This window comes from Phaseolus vulgaris, chromosome 8 (genome assembly GCF_051622355.1).
Source record: "Phaseolus vulgaris cultivar YP4 chromosome 8, ASM5162235v1, whole genome shotgun sequence".
NCBI classification, from domain to species: domain Eukaryota; kingdom Viridiplantae; phylum Streptophyta; class Magnoliopsida; order Fabales; family Fabaceae; genus Phaseolus; species Phaseolus vulgaris.
In genome coordinates, this window is record NC_143505.1 from 35,569,304 (window position 1) to 35,587,422 (window position 18,119).

General features: G+C 33.4%; 1 protein-coding gene across 3 annotated transcripts; it reads left to right on the forward strand.

The window, feature by feature from the left end:
- Nucleotides 1-1,325: 1,325 nt before the first annotated feature.
- Nucleotides 1,326-17,954, forward strand: LOC137824036 (sulfatase and phosphatidylinositolglycan class N domain-containing protein). Of its 3 annotated transcripts, none has more exons than XR_016514812.1 (18): nt 1,326-1,693; nt 1,777-1,968; nt 2,182-2,337; nt 3,342-3,635; nt 4,650-4,867; nt 4,968-5,042; nt 5,267-5,333; nt 5,650-5,983; nt 6,833-7,066; nt 7,148-7,335; nt 8,934-9,075; nt 9,165-9,273; nt 10,943-11,045; nt 11,146-11,335; nt 12,225-12,323; nt 12,404-12,462; nt 17,018-17,123; nt 17,327-17,954. XR_016514812.1 is itself a non-coding variant. In XM_068629458.2 (18 exons), the coding sequence occupies exons 1-18, from the start codon at nt 1,480-1,482 to the stop codon at nt 17,489-17,491; spliced, it is 2,934 nt and encodes a 977-aa protein (XP_068485559.2). In that variant the 5' UTR covers nt 1,326-1,479; the 3' UTR covers nt 17,492-17,921. The 3 variants fall into 3 exon arrangements, 2 of the variants coding, with proteins under 2 accessions (XP_068485559.2, XP_090149963.1); XM_068629458.2 differs by having other exon boundaries at nt 5,650-5,972; nt 17,327-17,921; XM_090293837.1 differs by lacking the exons at nt 1,326-1,693; nt 1,777-1,968; nt 2,182-2,337; ... (1 more) ...; nt 4,650-4,867; nt 4,968-5,042 and having other exon boundaries at nt 5,269-5,333; nt 5,661-5,972; nt 17,327-17,921.
- The last annotated feature ends 165 nt before the right edge of the window (nt 17,955-18,119 follow it).

Consider the following 18,119-nt stretch of genomic DNA (forward strand, 5'->3'; position numbering starts at 1 on the left):
CAAGATCCACTTCTGACCTGTCTCCAATTGGTGCTCCAAGATATTGCTCCACTGGGACAAAGGGGGCTCTATCCGTTGATCACACTTCGACGATCAAGTCAGTGAGATCATTCAAACTAAAAACTGTTTCAGTCTAGAGTATTCAGAAAAATGTACTTTTAGATAGGGTCACAAACCCCCTTTTATAGACATTCCTTCAACAACTTTCATCAATGAGAATATAATCTCAACAACAACAATATCATTCAACAATAACAATAATTTGTTTACCGTGTACCTGTTACTTTCGAGTACAAACATTCTTAAGCGTTTTTACTTGCATTTAATAATATACTTCAACCAATTCATTTATTCCTTTATATCTCAACTACTTCAATTATTTCTTTTGTTATTTTTAATTATTTTTTCCTTGTAAACTTACTATAAAACCTGGACTGACCTCGTAACACACTTTTTAGGCCGAACTAGGCATAACTCACACAACCAAGTTGACCATACCCAAACGCTTGGACCAATGTCCTGAGCACTTCTGATCAGTACATTATGTTTGATTGAATTTATGGACTTTTAAACATTTTGCAAGCCTTCATATGTTTGATACATCAAACTTCACCTATAACTTTTGTGTAATTATATGAATTTTTGTTTTTAACTTTAGAGAAACTAAATTTGTTAAATAGAAAAAACTTCATATTTTATATTCTCATGAAGGAATCTTTTATGCCTTACCAATATAAAAATGGAATAAAACTATTCTTTAAATAAAATAACAACAATAAAATATAAAGAAGATTTAAAAGTAAGTCGCAATTGACCTTAAAAGCGTAAATGTAAAAATACATTTTTTTTATATTGCTAACGTGTGTTATAGAAATATAAAGTTAAAACAGAAAATAAAGAAAACAATGAATTAAAATGATTTCCATTTTTTAATTTGACTAAATAATATTAAACATAAAATAATATAAGACATGTGTAAATATTATAAAAATTATTTATATAAAGTTCTATTGTTTATACATATAACATCTATTTATTTATATGAGTTAAATATGTTTTTTTATAATATAATATGAAATTTGTTTTCGGTTTGATTTAAATATTAAACCATCCAAATATTTATAATATAAAAATAATTATAATAAGATTTTATGTATTTGAAATCTCTATTTAAATCAATTAGACATACAAAATAAAATAATATATTTTAATTATTTTTATACTGTAAATAACTAAATGATTTAATGACTGAAAAAAATGAAACAAATTTAGGATGAAAAACATATTTCATCGTTTATATATATATATAACATGCAAAAATGCTTATTTTTCATATATTTAGTTTGTGTAACCCACTAAAGTCGGATTTCGAAGTCGGGCTTGGGAGCAAGAAGACAGTAGCACAAATATATACCTTGAATGGTGTTGAGTGAGTGGTACTATTCACTCTGAGAAGTAGAAAAAGAAAAGAAAAGAAGAATGCGTAGCGATGGGATCTTAGGGAACAGAGAGGAGAGGGGAAGAAAGTGGTTAAGGAGAAGGGAGAGATGGCTGGTGGTGCTGGGCGTCGTTCTACACGCCGTTTACATGCTCAGCATTTTCGACATCTATTTCAAGACTCCCATTGTCCACGGCGTCGATCCCGTCACTCCTCGCTTCGCCGCCCCTGCCAAACGCCTCGTCCTCCTCGTTGGTACCATTCACTGCATCCTTCCCTCTCTGCTTTAACCTAAATCGATTAATCAAAATACTTACATTGTTCAAATCAACACGCAGCTGATGGTTTGCGCGCCGACAAGTTCTTCGAGCTGGACGCGGAAGGGAATAACCGAGCTCCGTTTCTCAGGGGCATAATTGAAAGGCAGGGTCGTTGGGGGGTTTCTCATGCTAGGCCTCCCACAGAGTCCAGGCCTGGTCATGTTTCCATAATTGCTGGCTTCTATGAAGATCCCAGTGCAGTTACAAAAGGTTGCTTTCCTTCTCCTTATTTGTTTTACATGACTAATGTGGTCCTTAAAAGGCTTATTATAAAATAAAAATGAACTTCTCCTTACGTTAAACATGAGCTTGTGATTTCTCTAATTTTTTATTTTTGAATTTGTGTGTGAAGTTGAAATTACCTTATGTTTTCTTCTTATTGTTTGTGTGTGTGCTCAAAGAGTGGTTTCGGCTCCTTTTCAGGGTGGAAGGCTAATCCTGTTGAGTTCGATTCGGTGTTCAACAGAAGCCGGCATACCATTTCTTTTGGAAGTCCTGATATCGTTCCCATTTTCTGTAGTGCCTTGGAGCATTCCACTTGGGATACCTATTCCCATGAGTTTGAAGACTTTGCAACTGGTTTGACATCATCGATCACCGTTTTTATTTCTTGTTTCATACACATATTAAATATGTTAAGCTTTTAGGACAATTGGTTCATCCTCGCCTTCTTCATTTTAATGTGTGAACTTACTAAACAATGGATTTAGAAACTTAAGGGGAAAAATATGTTTTGGGTTCCTTACTTTTTTTCAAACTTAGTTTTGGTCTTTGTATTTTCAAATTGATGATTTGGTCCTTAAAACTTAGCAAAAGAAAATGTGAATACCCTGTTGTCGCCGTAAAAAGTGTCACTAAATTTATTCATTTAGCGACACCATCTTCATCTGTCCATTACATTTTGCCTTCTCTTTTTTGAAACCTATTTAGGTTGGACTCTACTAACATCTTTTTCGATTGTCATCATTTTTTTGTCTAGCTAGTAGCTTCTTGACATTTGGACTACTGAATTTGTAACCAGAAGTTATTGGATTATAGTGTCTGTAATAATTTTATATGATGTGATTACTTGTTGTTGAATTAAAATAAAATGCTTTGAAACATTGGTGATTACGAGCTTATGACTTTTCTATACTTTTCAAACTTTGCTTCTTGTTATTTTATATGAGATTTATACTGTGCAGATTTTTGGTGTGTTATTGGCTATTTTTTACTACTTATTCCAATAGTTAGTTGCTGATGCCTTCGCAGCCCTACCTAGTGTGTGTTTCTCATCAGTTGACTGGCCCAGTAGTATGAATATTGAGAAACTTAGTTTTTGTCCAAACATTACAGCTTTACTTATTGATTTTCACCTCTTAGAAATAGACATCAAATGTGGCTATTCATGTATTTTTATTTTATTGCCTTACTACAATCTTCTTGGTCTTGATTGTTTCTCCATCACCCCAAGCCTCCCTCCCTCTCTACTATAATTTCATGCATGCAGTTACTTAAAAAACATGAAAAGTTCTGATATTTGACCTTGTTCATACCTTACTGTCATTCATTCATCAACTTAGTATTGTTGATTCTTCATGCAGATGCATCATTCCTGGACATGTGGTCTCTGGATAAATTTCAAAGCCTTCTTAATAGGTCCAGAGAAGACCCAAAATTAAAGGAGTTGCTGCAGCAGGATAAACTTGTTGTTTTCCTCCACTTGCTTGGATGTGACTCTAATGGCCATGCACATAAACCCTATTCTTCCATCTATCTCAACAATGTTAAGGTTGTTGACCATGTAGCTGAAAGTGTTTACAATCTTGTTCAAGATTATTTCAAGGACAATCGTACAGCATATATTTTTACTGCAGATCATGGAATGAGTGACAAAGGTTGCAAATTATTTTATCATATATTACCTCATCTCAAATAAAAGTATGTTGATTTAAGTACAGTTGTTGAGACTTGCTGAAGCAAGGATATGTCAAAACAATGTCTCAATATCTACCACTTATTAGCTTCTTAATATTGACCACCAAGTAAACAAATAATAACAACGTTTAGTTTGAATAAAGATTGCTATTTCAATCAAATAAGAGCTTATTTATAAGTGTGACTGTGAAGCCTGCTGAAATAAGCTAAAAGTGAGGTTAGAGGAAGGTAAAAAAGGCTGCTTTCATAAGCCCAAATAGGTTATTCCAAATGGCTCCTTATTCCATGAGTTAAATTGAAAAGATAGTCATAAAACACAGCTTTGACATGGAATTGGTTTAATCAAAGAGGATACAATGTTCCAGTGTCCAATACTCTGATTGTTTTTAGCTTCCATTTTTCCTTTTGCTTTTTGTTACCACTTCTCTAAATTCTTACAAAAAAGGAAAGAAAAGGACAAACAAAAGCCTTTTTGTACTATGTGTGGTTGGCCATATGTAGCTCCTATTGACAAATTTAACCAAAAACACCTAAACCATTTCTCCATTTCGTTCACCTAGCTTGAATCCTTTGATTACATCTCTTGATTTTTCTTTTATACTTTTGAACAATAGTTATGTTTCAATCTTCATATTTCATCTCTAAGCCTCTAAGATTTTAGGCCGGTGTTTGTGTATTTTGCTAAACTTGCATTTAACATGGTCTTTTTAGTTTTATATTTGGAAACCATGTGATTCCAAAGCTTTTCCATCCCACTTGTTTACTATTTATTCGCACAGATGGAGACTGACAAGAAATAATGCATTGAGTTGTTTCTCCCAGCGTTAGTCCTTGCCTTGGGCTTGATAGAATCTTCAATTTCTCAATACTTGAGTTTCTTTTGTGGCTTTTAGTATAAAGTTCTTATTTGATTGTTCTTTTGAAATAAAGTGTCTTAAAGTTTATGTATTTTTTTATGCAACATCTAATCACAGGAAGCCATGGAGATGGGCATCCTTCAAACACTGATACTCCTCTTGTTTCTTGGGGAGCTGGTGTTAAGTATCCAAAGCCAATATCTAGCAGCAACCATTCTGATTGTGGATTTAAGTTTGTTGACGACCATGTGCATGATGCACCAACACCAGTTGAATGGGGCTTGCATGAGATAGAAAGGGTGGATGTCAATCAGGCTGATATTGCACCCCTTATGGTTGTAAAATTTATTTTTCCTTGAGGATTTAATATTTTAGTGTATATTTCTTCAACCATCCTTTGGTTTCATTTATCTAATCTACATGGTTTTTTGACAGTCTACACTGCTTGGTCTGCCATGTCCGGTTAATTCAGTTGGAAGTTTACCCCTAGATTACATTAACATGACCAAGGTATCTTTCATGTGTTCTGACTTCTGATTGATAAAAAACTTATTGTTAACTTTCATGATAGCTGACTAATGTGTTTTATTCATTATTTTCATCAGGATGTTATAATCTTTTATGTATTTTCATTGTCATACTTGTACTGAAGCATAGGAAATTAAAAGTTCTCTTCATGACAAAAGGACTATTAATGGGTGGATGATCTGAGATTTAACTTCATTATGTTTCAGGTTGACGAAGTTGAAGCTGTTTTATCCAATACAAAAGAAATACTGAACCAGTTTCTTCGCAAATCATGTATCCTTTGCTTACATTGATTATTATCTTTGATATGTACCAAATTTCTCCTTGATTTCAGCATGGTTTCTTCTGCTGTGGTTGTCTCAAAGGATTATGAAGCATTCAAACTTGTGTTTATATATATATATATATATTTATATGCTTAAAGGCTTTAACTATTAATGGGAAAATATAAAGATTTCACAAAGCCATTTCATGAGCAAAATGTTAATACGAAAGTAAGAACAAAATACTTCGTTTCTCTTTCAAAGACAATGATAGAGCAAAATGGATGGAAGAGTTCTTTACCAAAGTTTTTCATTGACAACATTAGATATTAAGCAGTCAAATTCTTTATATTTTAAACCTTTCAAACCACTGGCTCATTATTCTTCAATATTGGACAAAATTGAGGGTCTGATATCAGCTAGAGATTATGAAGCTGCAATGGATCTGTCCCAAAACCTTAGAAGTTTGGCTCTGCAAGGGCTTCACTATTTTCAGACTTACGACTGGCTCATGCTCATGTCTGTAATTACCCTTGGGTATGTTGGTTGGATGATCTATCTTGTTCTTCATGTTCTGCAATCTTATACCTCGTTGCCAGGAAATTCTTTTGGAATGGAGCAAGCAGTTCAAAAAAATAACCGTGGAAAAGTAATGTTTGTGTAAGCTTAGCTTTTCCAAATGATATTTCTTAATTTCTTGTGAGCTGCATGTTACATCATGAGGAAGAAAATAAAGATATATTATGGAGATATATGTACATATTATATATGTTGGAGATTTCATATCAAGTAGAGGTATAATCAAATGATAGTATATATCTCCTTACAAGTTGGTATTGCAAGGTTTAAAATTAGGCTTAAAGTTCACTTTCTGAGATGACACCAAAGTCTATTCTATTGATGTTTTTATGAGCCTATCATGCTACCTACTATCGGGGTGCTATAGGAAAACTCACAAATATCTAGTTCTCACAGATAATATGTCTAGTCCTTGGCGTGAGAGATGTGTTGGAAATCCCACATTGACTAAAGATATGACCAAATTATAGCATATAAGTGAATGCACACCTCATCTTATAATCTAATTTTGTGAGGTTGAGTTAGGCTTAGAGTACACTTTTTAAGGATATGAATATTTATGAATTATATGGAAGTTAGTTGATTAATATTCTTGGTTGAAGATTATTTGATTCTTATTAATTTCATGAGTATAAATTGTTTTATTTAAGTTTCCTTCAATTAAATAAATAAAATACCTTTTGTTAGAGATTCTACATCGACTAAGGATATGATTAAGTTATAGTATATAAGTGGGTGCAAATCTCACCTTAGAAGTTGGTTTTGCGAGGTTGAGTTAGACTTAAAAATTTATGATAATATGAATATTTATGAATTATATGAAAGTCAATTCATTACGATTTTTGGTTGAAGATAATCGATTCTTATTGATTTCATGAGCATAAATGATTTTAGTTTCCATTAATTAAATAAATAAAATACCTTTTGCAGATATATCTATATGGATCTATCTTGACGGGAATGCTTTGCTTGCTTTTGTTGCTGGAGCAGTCTCCTCCTCTTTACCATGCATACATGGTTATGACTTCATTTTTATGGGTACAAATAATTAGTGAATACCAGTTTATAAAAACATTATGGAAGCAAGTATCTAGAAGGAGAATGAAGTATATCATCAAGCTTGTAGCCACCATTGCTATCTCAGTTTGCATTCTTGAGTTCCTGGTAAGAGTGTTTGTTATAGTATTTTGTGACTTAGTAATGTTGTTATTTATCTGATAAAGGAATATTTGGCTTGCATTGTAGGTTAACAGCTTCATGGAGAGGAAGCTCTATACATGGTGTTTTTTGATTGTTGGGGCCATTGCTTCATTTTATCTCTTCAAGTCAATCCCCTGGAGATCTGGTATACCAATATATGTTTGCATAACGTGTTGGTTTTTATCTCTTTTCACATTGATGCCAGCAGAAATTCCTGACAACAATGAATTAGTGTAAGTCACTTCCATTGAATATATATTTGCCATAATGCAAAAAAATTCCGAAGGACATTTTGCTTTTTTACTGTTTGGTAGTTATAAGGCAAAAAACATGATCCAATGTTCTGCTTACTAAATTGGAATAGAATAATGTTTCTAATTAACACACCCACATATATATCTTATGCTTTTGTTAGATGGCAATTGCTTCCTACACCCCCTCAATTTGAACTTGCACCTCTACCGCTTTCGAAAAGACTTTTATTTTACCTTTCTTTAAAGTAACTTTTGGATTACCTGTTTTGGAATTTTTTCCGAAACAAACTTTCCAAACAGTGAAGGAGGAGCAGACATGTCAATTTGGTCATTTCACCCAATTGTGGTGTGCAGGTTTAAAAATGGGGGGTGCAAGAAGTAATTCCCTTGTTAGATTAAGAGATGAAACTGAGTAGAAAGTATTTATTGGTAAAGAATAGAAATATCATTGGTAAAAAATTATTTTTTGGAAATGTAAAATAAGAGGGAAATGAGTATTTCCCTTAACTTGTTTGTATGGGTAGAAAAGAGTGAAAAAATAGTGAAAATAAATGTTACAAAACACTTTTTGATACTAATTAAAAAAATTTAAATTTAACTTACACATGATTTTTTTACGATATTCATTTTTAACATAAATTGCTTATTTAGTTTCTTAAAAATAATTTTTTTTATTAGAAAGCAAAGACATGGGAATTGAGGACTGTGTCTTCTTAAGATTGCAAAACTCGGTAAAAGTTGGCTTTTTAGAATCCCTCCCACTTCAAGTCATTATTGCTAGGAAAGATGTTTTGGTGAGGCCCATGAATTTGTTTGGCCACATCCCTCATATTTCCTTGAATTGGATACTCAGTTTTTTCCTTGAATAATAATTTTTATAATTTAAAAGTATATGCTCACATCTTCTAAGCCTTGAGAACTATAGTGAAAACCAATAAAAATAAAATTCTAAAAAAGTTATAATATAATATAAAATGATCAATGTTTTGTGACAAGCTAATCATCACACTCCCTTCCTGAATTCTAATTTAAATTTTTTATTGAGTGGAGGTGTTTTGTGTGGACTAACCAAAAAGGACGTAGAAATCTTATTTAAAAAGTGCAATTAACTGACACTTTTGCAATCCATTCTCTAATTGCAACATTTTGAAATTGATGTGCTATCTCTGTCATGCCACCAGACATCGAGAGTGGAAAAGAGAATAAGGAAAAGAAAAGTAAAATTTATTAGTATTTTTGTTATTAAAACATAATTAATTTAATGCTTTCTGTTTCACATGGTTCTACTCTTTTCTGTTGAACCACATAGTACCACATTTGGAAGCCTGAGTCCACTTCTGTTCTGTTAATAAAATATACCAAACATAAGATATAACATGTATGCTCTGTTCCATCCTTTGCAAACATTGCTACCAAATGCCTACCTTAATATAATTTGTAAGAGTGATCTCGAACAACTTTTTACTCTTTCTCATTTTGAGGTTCTCTCTTTCTTCTGCTTTGTTGTGTTTGCGGCCCATCATTTTATCACATTCTGGATCTAAAATATTAAGCATATCAAATTATTATGTTTGCAGTGTTTGTAGTGGGATTATTATTATCATTATTGGAATAATTGCAAGATGGCTAGATTTTCATGCGGGCATTAGGAAGTATTGGCAAAGCATATGCAATTGCAAGTTGGAAAGTTCCAAGCTTTCATCTCTATTTTACTTACAGGTGCAAATCATAACATCGCCATCATTGAGTTTTGGAAGCTTAGTTATGTATGACAATTTGACTTATTTCCTTTACTTGTCCATCACCAGGCACTTTTGGTTGGTTTGTCTTCATTCATGGTGTATTTAACAACTCTTCACAGAGCTGAAAAGCAAGAGTTACTTACATCGCACCAATTGATAAATTGGTTTGTTTCTGGTATAGTTGAAACTTTTGATTCTTCTTTGTTTGCCTGAATTTATTAGTACCATGCATACATTTTTTTATAGGCGGTGTCATCCTACTTTTTCGTTGCTCTATCTCAAAATACATATTTTTCACATGTTAATTTACCCCATTGTTTTCTCTCAATATATACATGGCAAATGTAAACTTAGAAAACAAGAGAGGAAAGTGTCATTCCCTATCATGTAGAAAAGAAAGACATACCAATTTTGAATCCGTGTATCTCAATCACATAATGCAAAGTATTTTATACAGGCTATAAGTAATAAATCAGAAATTAGAGACATTTGTGTAACCTTCCCATATCTCAGTTCTTTAAGCATCTGTTTGAGCCACATAAGCTCACAAGATGCGGAAGTCATTGTGCTATACTTTGCTTCTGCATTAGATGTTGCTACTACATTCTGCATCTTGCTTTTCAAAGAGATTAAATTATTACCTGTAAAAATACTATTCGGAAGTGGATCTCCGGTAAATAGGAGAGCCTATCCAATCTGCATCTAAGTATCTCACAATCCGAGTATGATTATTGTGTTTGTATAACAAACATTTTCTTGGGGCTCTTTTAATGTAATTTAAAATGCGAATGAAGACGTTCCAATGTCCTGTACATGGAGAATTAAGAAATTGACTCACCACATTGACAGTGAAGGAGATGCCAGGATGAGTGACCATGAGGTATTTCAATTTTCCAACTAGAATTCTATATCTCTCAGAATCTGAAAGTGGCCCCTCGAACTCGATAGAAGTTTAGCATTGGGATCCATAGGTGTGTCAATTGTTTGGAATGCATTATCCCAATCACCTTTAAAATATCTAATGCATCCATCCTCTAGGAAATAATAATCCTATTGTTGGATTGTACTACCTTAATCCTCAAGAAGTACTTGAGTTTGTCAAGATCTTTTATTTGAAAATGATGATTTGAGAAGTATTGTTTTATTTGAGAAGCCATGATGATTGCTACTTGCAATAACAGTGTCATCAACATACACACCCAACAATTGAATGACGATAGAATACTGTTAGGCAAGAAAATACCTATCAAATTGGGAGTGACAAGGAGATCACGGGGCTAACGTTGAAGTAGACAGCAGAATTGAATGATGTTTTGAAGGAATGTGAGGGGGTTCCACTACTTCCTAAAATGCATTGAGTGTTACTATACCAATATATAGACAACTTGGTCAAATAAATATTGCAGAAGCTCTTACCTCCTAAAGTATTTATGTATCCTATTCTCCCTCTTAAGCTGGAGAATAAATGTATTCCATTCTTTGCATGCATACAATTCTTGTCACACCCTTTGCTTTTTTACTTTCACGTGTAATGTCTAGCTCCACTCGGCCTTTCAGATAAATCAATGGGGATTATTTGGTCAGGGTAATTGATATAGATTCTCTATTAGTTTATTAACTATTATTTATACTTGTATGCACTATACACTTTGTCATTTGAATGTTCAAAGCTACAAGCTATTCGATACTCTTCAAGTACAAGAGTTTAGAAAATCGTATGATTGTTTGGTACTTACATTCTTACATATTTTACATAATTTCGTATTAATAAATTACTTGGGAATGAGATATTTAAATTTGCTGATTCAATATCTGTTGTTGATTGATATTGACCAATTCTTCAGGGTTTTCAATTGTGCTTCCGCTGTTCTCGGAAAATAGCCTATTATCCCGACTTACTTCCATGTTTCTTGGCTTTGCACCTCCATTCCTTCTTCTCTCCATTGGGTATTGTCTCGTTCACTAGTCTATTTCTTCAGTTGCTTTTGTAGTCTTGTTGATGTCTTGATGCATTTTGTTTTTACCTGTACTCTTGAAACTTGTGCAGATATGAAGCTATATTTTATGCTGCTCTTGGTCTTGTACTTATGGCATGGATATTATTTGAAAATACACTTCTCAACTTAAATATTGTGAATAAGTCTTCAGATTCCACTAAAAGTGTTATCAATCTTCTCATCCATGGATCTGATTATAGATCTTTGCAGTTATCTGATGCAAGGATCCCATTGGTCTTTGTAAGTTTTATTCTTTTGTCTTTTTTCCTTCATAATATAACTTAGTTAAAAATCTTAATTTCCTTGTTTTAAAGCTGAGTTAACCCTCTTGAGATTGCACGAAAACAATACAAAAAACCAATTTACACCCAAAGTCACCCATTTCCTCATTGATGCTGTTACTTTTGGACTAAGGACATGTGATAATAGAAGAACACTGATGTACTTGGGGAATTCACCCTTAAAAGCCATTTACCAGGGCTAGAGAATCTAACCATCAAATACTCCGTTGAGCATTCCATACTATGACAACTTCTTGGTTCTTCTAACACAAATACTACCATAACTATTGTTGTCACCATCATTACTAATACCACACTATTGCCATAACTGTCATTATTGTGATCACTGTGACAATCACCACCATCTCTAGTCATTACCACTAGTATTGTTGCTATCATTGTTGTCATTACTGTTTGAAATTTTTCTAGGTTGACAGCTGTACACCTAACTTAACTCCAGTTAGTTAGTTTATTACATACTTAGCTCAAGGCTGTATATAGCTGTCTGTTGCAATCTTGTAAGTGTGACATTGATTTTATTAGAACATAATAAACAAACTTCTCTTTGGTTCATTTCCTTTTTCTTTGAACATTCATTAACCCAAATAAGCAGTAATAGAAGCATACAATGACCTACCTAAAATAAAAAGTACAGAGTTTCCATTTAGCTGATACCTTGTAGAGTTTATTAAGATTCAGGTTGAACTAATGCATCTACAATTATGCATACTTTTTTTTATCATATCCATAATGTAAATCAGATAAGCTCTGAATAAGTGATTACTAATAATTTCATATAATAGTTTCTTGCTTGATTTTACATGTAATCAAACTATTGTATCATGCAGATGGTTTTATTCAATGTTGCCTTTTTTGGAACGGGAAATTTTGCAAGTATTGCTAGTTTTGAGATTTCATCAGTCTATCGGTTCATTACCATCTTTAGTGTAAGTGAAAATTTAAAGTTTTGATATCTTAAGTATCATCAATAAACTTTTTGACCTGATATGTTTATTCTCTAATGCAGCCCTTCCTTATGGCAGCGCTACTTATCTTCAAGTTATTTATACCCTTCATGCTTGTTATGTAAGTTAATTTGCTAGTTTACATGTAACTTTATTTATAAGCATTCCACGATATTATTTCTAGGACTTGATTTTCCTAAAATCAATTTCTTATTTCTTTTATTATCAGCGCAACATCGCAAGTGGATGATATGTGATCATACAAACTTTGTCACCGTGATCATTTTAAAAATAAAATACCAACAATTCTGCGCACGTAGATTTATATATCCTCCAAGTATTGATTTTTTACTTGTTGGAGGCTTGGAAAGGAGGCCGCTTTTTCCTCTCCCGCCCCGGCCCCTTAATCCCCAACAAATCTTTGTTCTTGTTGGTGATCACCATCAAGGGTAACAATTAGTACCAGTCGCTGTTGTTGACGAGGTTGGGTTTCCTTGCCTCTCTCCTCTTGTTCGGTCCATAGGCATCAAACCACCTTTGCTGTCGCTAAGCCTCTTCTAACAATATGTAGTTCTCATATCTAAAGCCACAAAGCCTCAAAACTTAAAATAAATTCTCCCACTTCATCACCCTTTGCACCCAAAACTCTAATTCTCATCCAAATGTAATCTTCTTCTTGATGCCTGCAAAATATCTATGTAATTGCTCATGTAAGGTCCAAATGCATTGGCCGAGAGGTTCTAAAATTCAAAGAGTGCATGACCAAAATATAGATCGTGGTGAGTGAGTGAAGGAGCCAGCAATAGATGTAAGATCTTGAGCAAGTGAATTGTAATCGTGTTGTAAGAGAGCTGGCCACTTTTACATGTAGGAATTAAAGATATTGCAAAATTAGGGATATGATTTATATTGTTTTAAGAAAATAAGAGAGTAGCTATTACTTCTTTTACTTTGTTTTCTTTTTTTTATTCCTTGAATCAAGGAATAAACTTTAATGTAATTTTTTGATGTAAGTGGTACTATTATTGTTGAATAGTACAAGAAAGTCTTCCTTATCAATTTTTACTTGGTATAAGAGGCCTAGGTTTAACTATCTAGGAAATCTTTCTTTGACTAACGGATCCAAATATTTGGTCATGCAAATTTGAAAATACCTTAAGCAGTTGGTTGGCTAACCAATTTTATGGAATCAACAAACTGGGTAAGAGGGATGTGACTAGTGCATTAATAGTGGATTATTAGGAAAAATAATCTTTATATTGATTAGGAGAAAATATCGTTAGAATATTTCTATTCATTTCAACATATTTTTATTTCCTTATTAGAGTTTGATTACTACAAATAGAGGTGATGAAAATGTAATTGGTGTAGTTGTTATCAATAACATAATTCTTCATTTCCCTACATAATTGAAGTTGGTATTTTTGTTCAGTTGCTATGTAAAGGATTGCCACCACTGGTGTCTGCCTTGTCATTGCTATTAGGTCAGTGGTGGGCCAAAGAGATGCACCCACAATGTCAACAGTTATGTTGCCAACAAATTTGTCACATGCTAACACACACCATTGTTGGATTGAGTGCTTACCACTAAGCGAAAAACTATAACTAATAGTCAAGATACAACTCTTTCTACTTAAGAGCATAAAGTCTAAATGCCACGATTCGATTGTGATTTAACCCACTTGAGCTACACAATGAGACAATTGATGCACCTTGCAACAATCTCCCTCACAACAATTGTCCCACTATGAATCAAACTCTCTGATTATGATTCGACCCACCTAGTCTATGCACGAGGATAATTGTGCAACCACCTACAAGAATGTCCCTGAATAATTGCTCCATTGTGAATTGAAGTTGTCACCTTGACTCTGATAGCAATTGTTAGATAAAATGCTTACCACTAGGATTAAAGCTATAGCTAGTAGTCATGGTACAATTCGTTTTACTTAAGACCGTAACAACTCAAGCGTCACGATTCGATTGTGACTTGACCCACTTAGCCCATGACACGAGACAATTGATTCATCCTGCAACAATCACCACCAGCATTGCGCACTTACCTCTAGCAAAGCCCACTTGTCACCATAGCTACAACCATAGACAAGGTGTCTAGAACTCTTGAGAGCCCATTCTAGGAGGTGGTGATGCCCTATTTGCCTCTATGTGTAAATTTGGGTTTTTTAGTTCTTATGCCAAGTGGGTTCTCATTGCTATGTCTTTGTTTTGTGTTTTATTTCAATGTCTGAGGTGACATCTCTTTTGTTTAATGATCTTCCAAATATGGTGTCCCTACCAGTTTAATAACCAATTTTTTTGCAGTTGATCACTAAGATTAAACAACATCGATGGTAGATGACTTGGGTTAAATGACTACTTTTATGATTTGGGGATTCATTAATCATGACATTCCATGATTCTTGAGATATGTTGAAAACTGCATGTCTATTACTCTGTCAAAGAGATGTGGGATGACTTAAGGAACACTTTTTTTGGAAGAAGGATTTTGTTTCATGCTTTGACATTGAGAGCAGGTGATTAATACCAAAATTTAAAAATTTGAAGCCGCCCATGCTAAAGTCATGGAAAGAAGAATATTTAAATTCCTACATGGCCTGGATCGTGAATATGCCCCAATTATGGTACGAATCTTAGGGAAAGTAAATTTCCTCCTCTATCATAAGTACTTTTTATTGTAAAGGGAGGAAAAACTTGAAAGGTTGTCATGTTTGACAGAGGAATCTCCAACACAGGCTCTGCCATGATAATAAGAAATGGGGTTCTTAAGGTATTAAACGTTGAAGGGAAATCCTTGCAAAAGGGAACTATGGAGAATATTGTTCACATTGTAAAACATTTGAGCATACAAAGCTAAACATGCTTCAAACTCAATTGAAGAGATAAAATCTTGGAGGCATGAGAGGCAGCAATGGAACCTCACAAAGATAGCAAACAATACTATCTCAAAACATGAAGAAACAAATAAACCCATTGTTTCACCTCATCCAGATATTGATATGAAAGCTTATAAGGAGGAACTTGATAGTCTGAGAACAATGATAGAATCAAGTCCTCTAGATTGTATACCTTATCCATGAAATATAAGAGTCAATATTGTTTATTCTCTATTCAAGAGCCATTGATCACACAACACGACTCTATTTCCTATGCTTTTCAATTCATGTCAAAATAACCAGAGAACAACTCATTATAGTTGCAAATGGTGATAGTGTACCCATATGCGGATTTAAGAATATTTCTTTATAATCATCTATTGTATTAAATGATGTTCTATAAGTCCCACAATTGGCTAATAGTTTTATCTCTATATAGAAACATACTCTTAGTAAGTGGTTTTATGCCTAACACAACCTCACAAAACCGACTTGTGAGCTAATGATTACATCCCACTTATATATTACAATATGATCTTATTCTTAGTCTATATAAGATTTCCAACACAACACATGTAAAAGGTTTGAATTGTTCAATAACTTTTTTCTATTGCCATGCAACCCAGCCTAATCTTACTTCATCACCTTTCCAAATATTATTTATGATGAATTGTGGAAGTGTGTAATGAAAGAGAAAGGGAAGAGGAGAGTGGGAATTGAAACAAAAGAGAGGCGGAGGAATCACATCTTGCAAGATATACACACAATTAAATGTATGTTTAAATATATTAGTACCTCAAATTTGGGATAAGTTATTTTTTGGTGCTTCAAATTTAAAATTTATTTTTTAAGTCCTTGTATTTTGAAAAAAAAAATGATTTAGTATGCTTAATCTCTTACCTTAATGTTGTAAAAGTGAATACGTTGAAAGGAAAACAATGCATGGTTAGGTTGTTTGATGAAAAACATGCAAAAATCTAAGTAGGTTGCTATTGATGGCAACCAAGCGTAATTGTAGCAGCACAATTGTATCATTGAGAGTAGTGTAGCTAGCCTACTCGTTGTTTTCCTTCTTTTATCTATTTGAACCAATTTGGAGTACTGGGAAGAATAAATATATCCCACATAGGTTTCCTTTTACTTATGTTTCACTAGTATAACCTAATTCTTAGCATAGTTGCCACTTCTTCGTATCACTTATGTAAATGACTTGTAATTTGTTGGGTCTATAAGCAAAATCTTAAATGGTATTTGGGATAGATGGACAAAAGCAAGGTAAATTTGAGGGACTAAACATATTTAAGCCTTAAATATGTATAACTAGAAAATATAATTTTCTTGAGGGCTGGTATCACGAGCGTTGTTGTCTCCTCCATTGCTGACATTGAAACTTGAGGAAAAATTTCCTACACTTTTCCCAAACCAAAGCAGGAAACCCATTAAAATCGGGTTGCCTAGTTTGATCAGTTGCCAAATATTGCACATTGTGCATCTTGAATACATCTTGTTTTTATTTAACCAAATGGATAAAACTTGCTAAATCTCTGAACATTTTCTGTCTGTGAAACAAGGTAGAGCGGGAAAGAATATTCAGTGATATAATCTTTAGACCCCAAAATCCATATTTCATAATGGTGCTTTTTTGCATTGTTATTCAACTTTATAATTATAGCAATTTCTTAGGCTTTTACCTTTGACTAAATTATTAGAAATGATTGTAGTTGTTCTAAATTTTTTACAGAACTTTCTATCTTATATTGCTTTTAATGGACTGAACTGCAGATGTGTATTTAGTGCGATTACCAAACTAAACCAAGTTCCAAGGATGGGATGCTATTTTCTTGTTATATTGTTCTCAGACTTGATGACCATTCATTTCTTTTTCCTGGTACACTCACTCTGTTCTTTTTAATTTTTTATAAATTGAAAAAAAAGGAATGTATTCAATAATTTCCCTTTTATAGGATAAATGACTGCTTGAAAAGGAAATAACAATAATTGGGAAACAAGGAAACAAATATTGTTTAGGGTGTTTTTCTTACCTCCTAAATATCTGTGTCAGTGATAACACCTGAGTTTTATGGTTGACAGGTTAGGAATAAGGGAAGTTGGATGGAAATTGGAAATAGTATCAGTCATTTTGGCATCGTGAGTGCCCAAGTTGTTTTTGTTCTGTTACTCTTTGCCCTCACAAATACATACACAAAAGACATCCAGTGCAATTCAACAGAACCATCGACACGAAAGGCAAATTAGGTTTCAACAAAGTGGCTCTGAATGGTTTATGACCAACCCGGTTTTTTGTTTCTACCTTGGCTAACTTGCATTTTTGTTAGTTCCATACTAGAACATACCTGTCCTCGCTGACCTACTGGAGCTGAACCTTTGGCACTTCAACTGGTTTTCCATAGCTTTATTCATTTCCATCTATTCAAGATTGAGAATGACTGAAGTGATCAGGAACACGGGTTAAGGCGAGCAAACATTGTACCTCACCAACATATAAACATTTTCTTCTTTATATTACGGCCTCTTGTAAAGGACCAAATCCGGATGATGGATTATTTGATTTTGTTTACTGTGGTCAATGTATCATTAACATTCTCTTTTTCACCTAGATGGGTAGATTAGTGAGATTATCTAGAGAGAAATGGTTAAAATGGTTTTCCTTTGAGATATGATATTTTAAAAATGAAGACTTGTTTTTTTTTGGAAGAAATAGTTGTCAGAAGTTCCCTTATAAGAGTTTAAAAACTCGTGTTCGTCAGCAATAGGCCTGGCAAAGAACTTTGAATCTGTGGTTATCCATCTGAATATCTCCCAATTTTAATCCGGAATAATCGCTTTGGCTGTGTAGGGTGTTACATGATTTTTTTTAATAGAG

Excerpts from the sequence above, each read along its gene's own strand:
- LOC137824036 (XM_068629458.2), top strand. The coding sequence starts at position 1,480 with ATGCGTAGCGATGGGATCTTAGGGAACAGAGAGGAGAGGGGAAGAAAG. Across the intron at positions 1,694-1,776 it reads ACGCCTCGTCCTCCTCGTTG|CTGATGGTTTGCGCGCCGAC; the intron begins GTACCATTCACT and ends ATCAACACGCAG. Across the intron at positions 5,043-5,266 it reads ATTACATTAACATGACCAAG|GTTGACGAAGTTGAAGCTGT; the intron begins GTATCTTTCATG and ends ATTATGTTTCAG.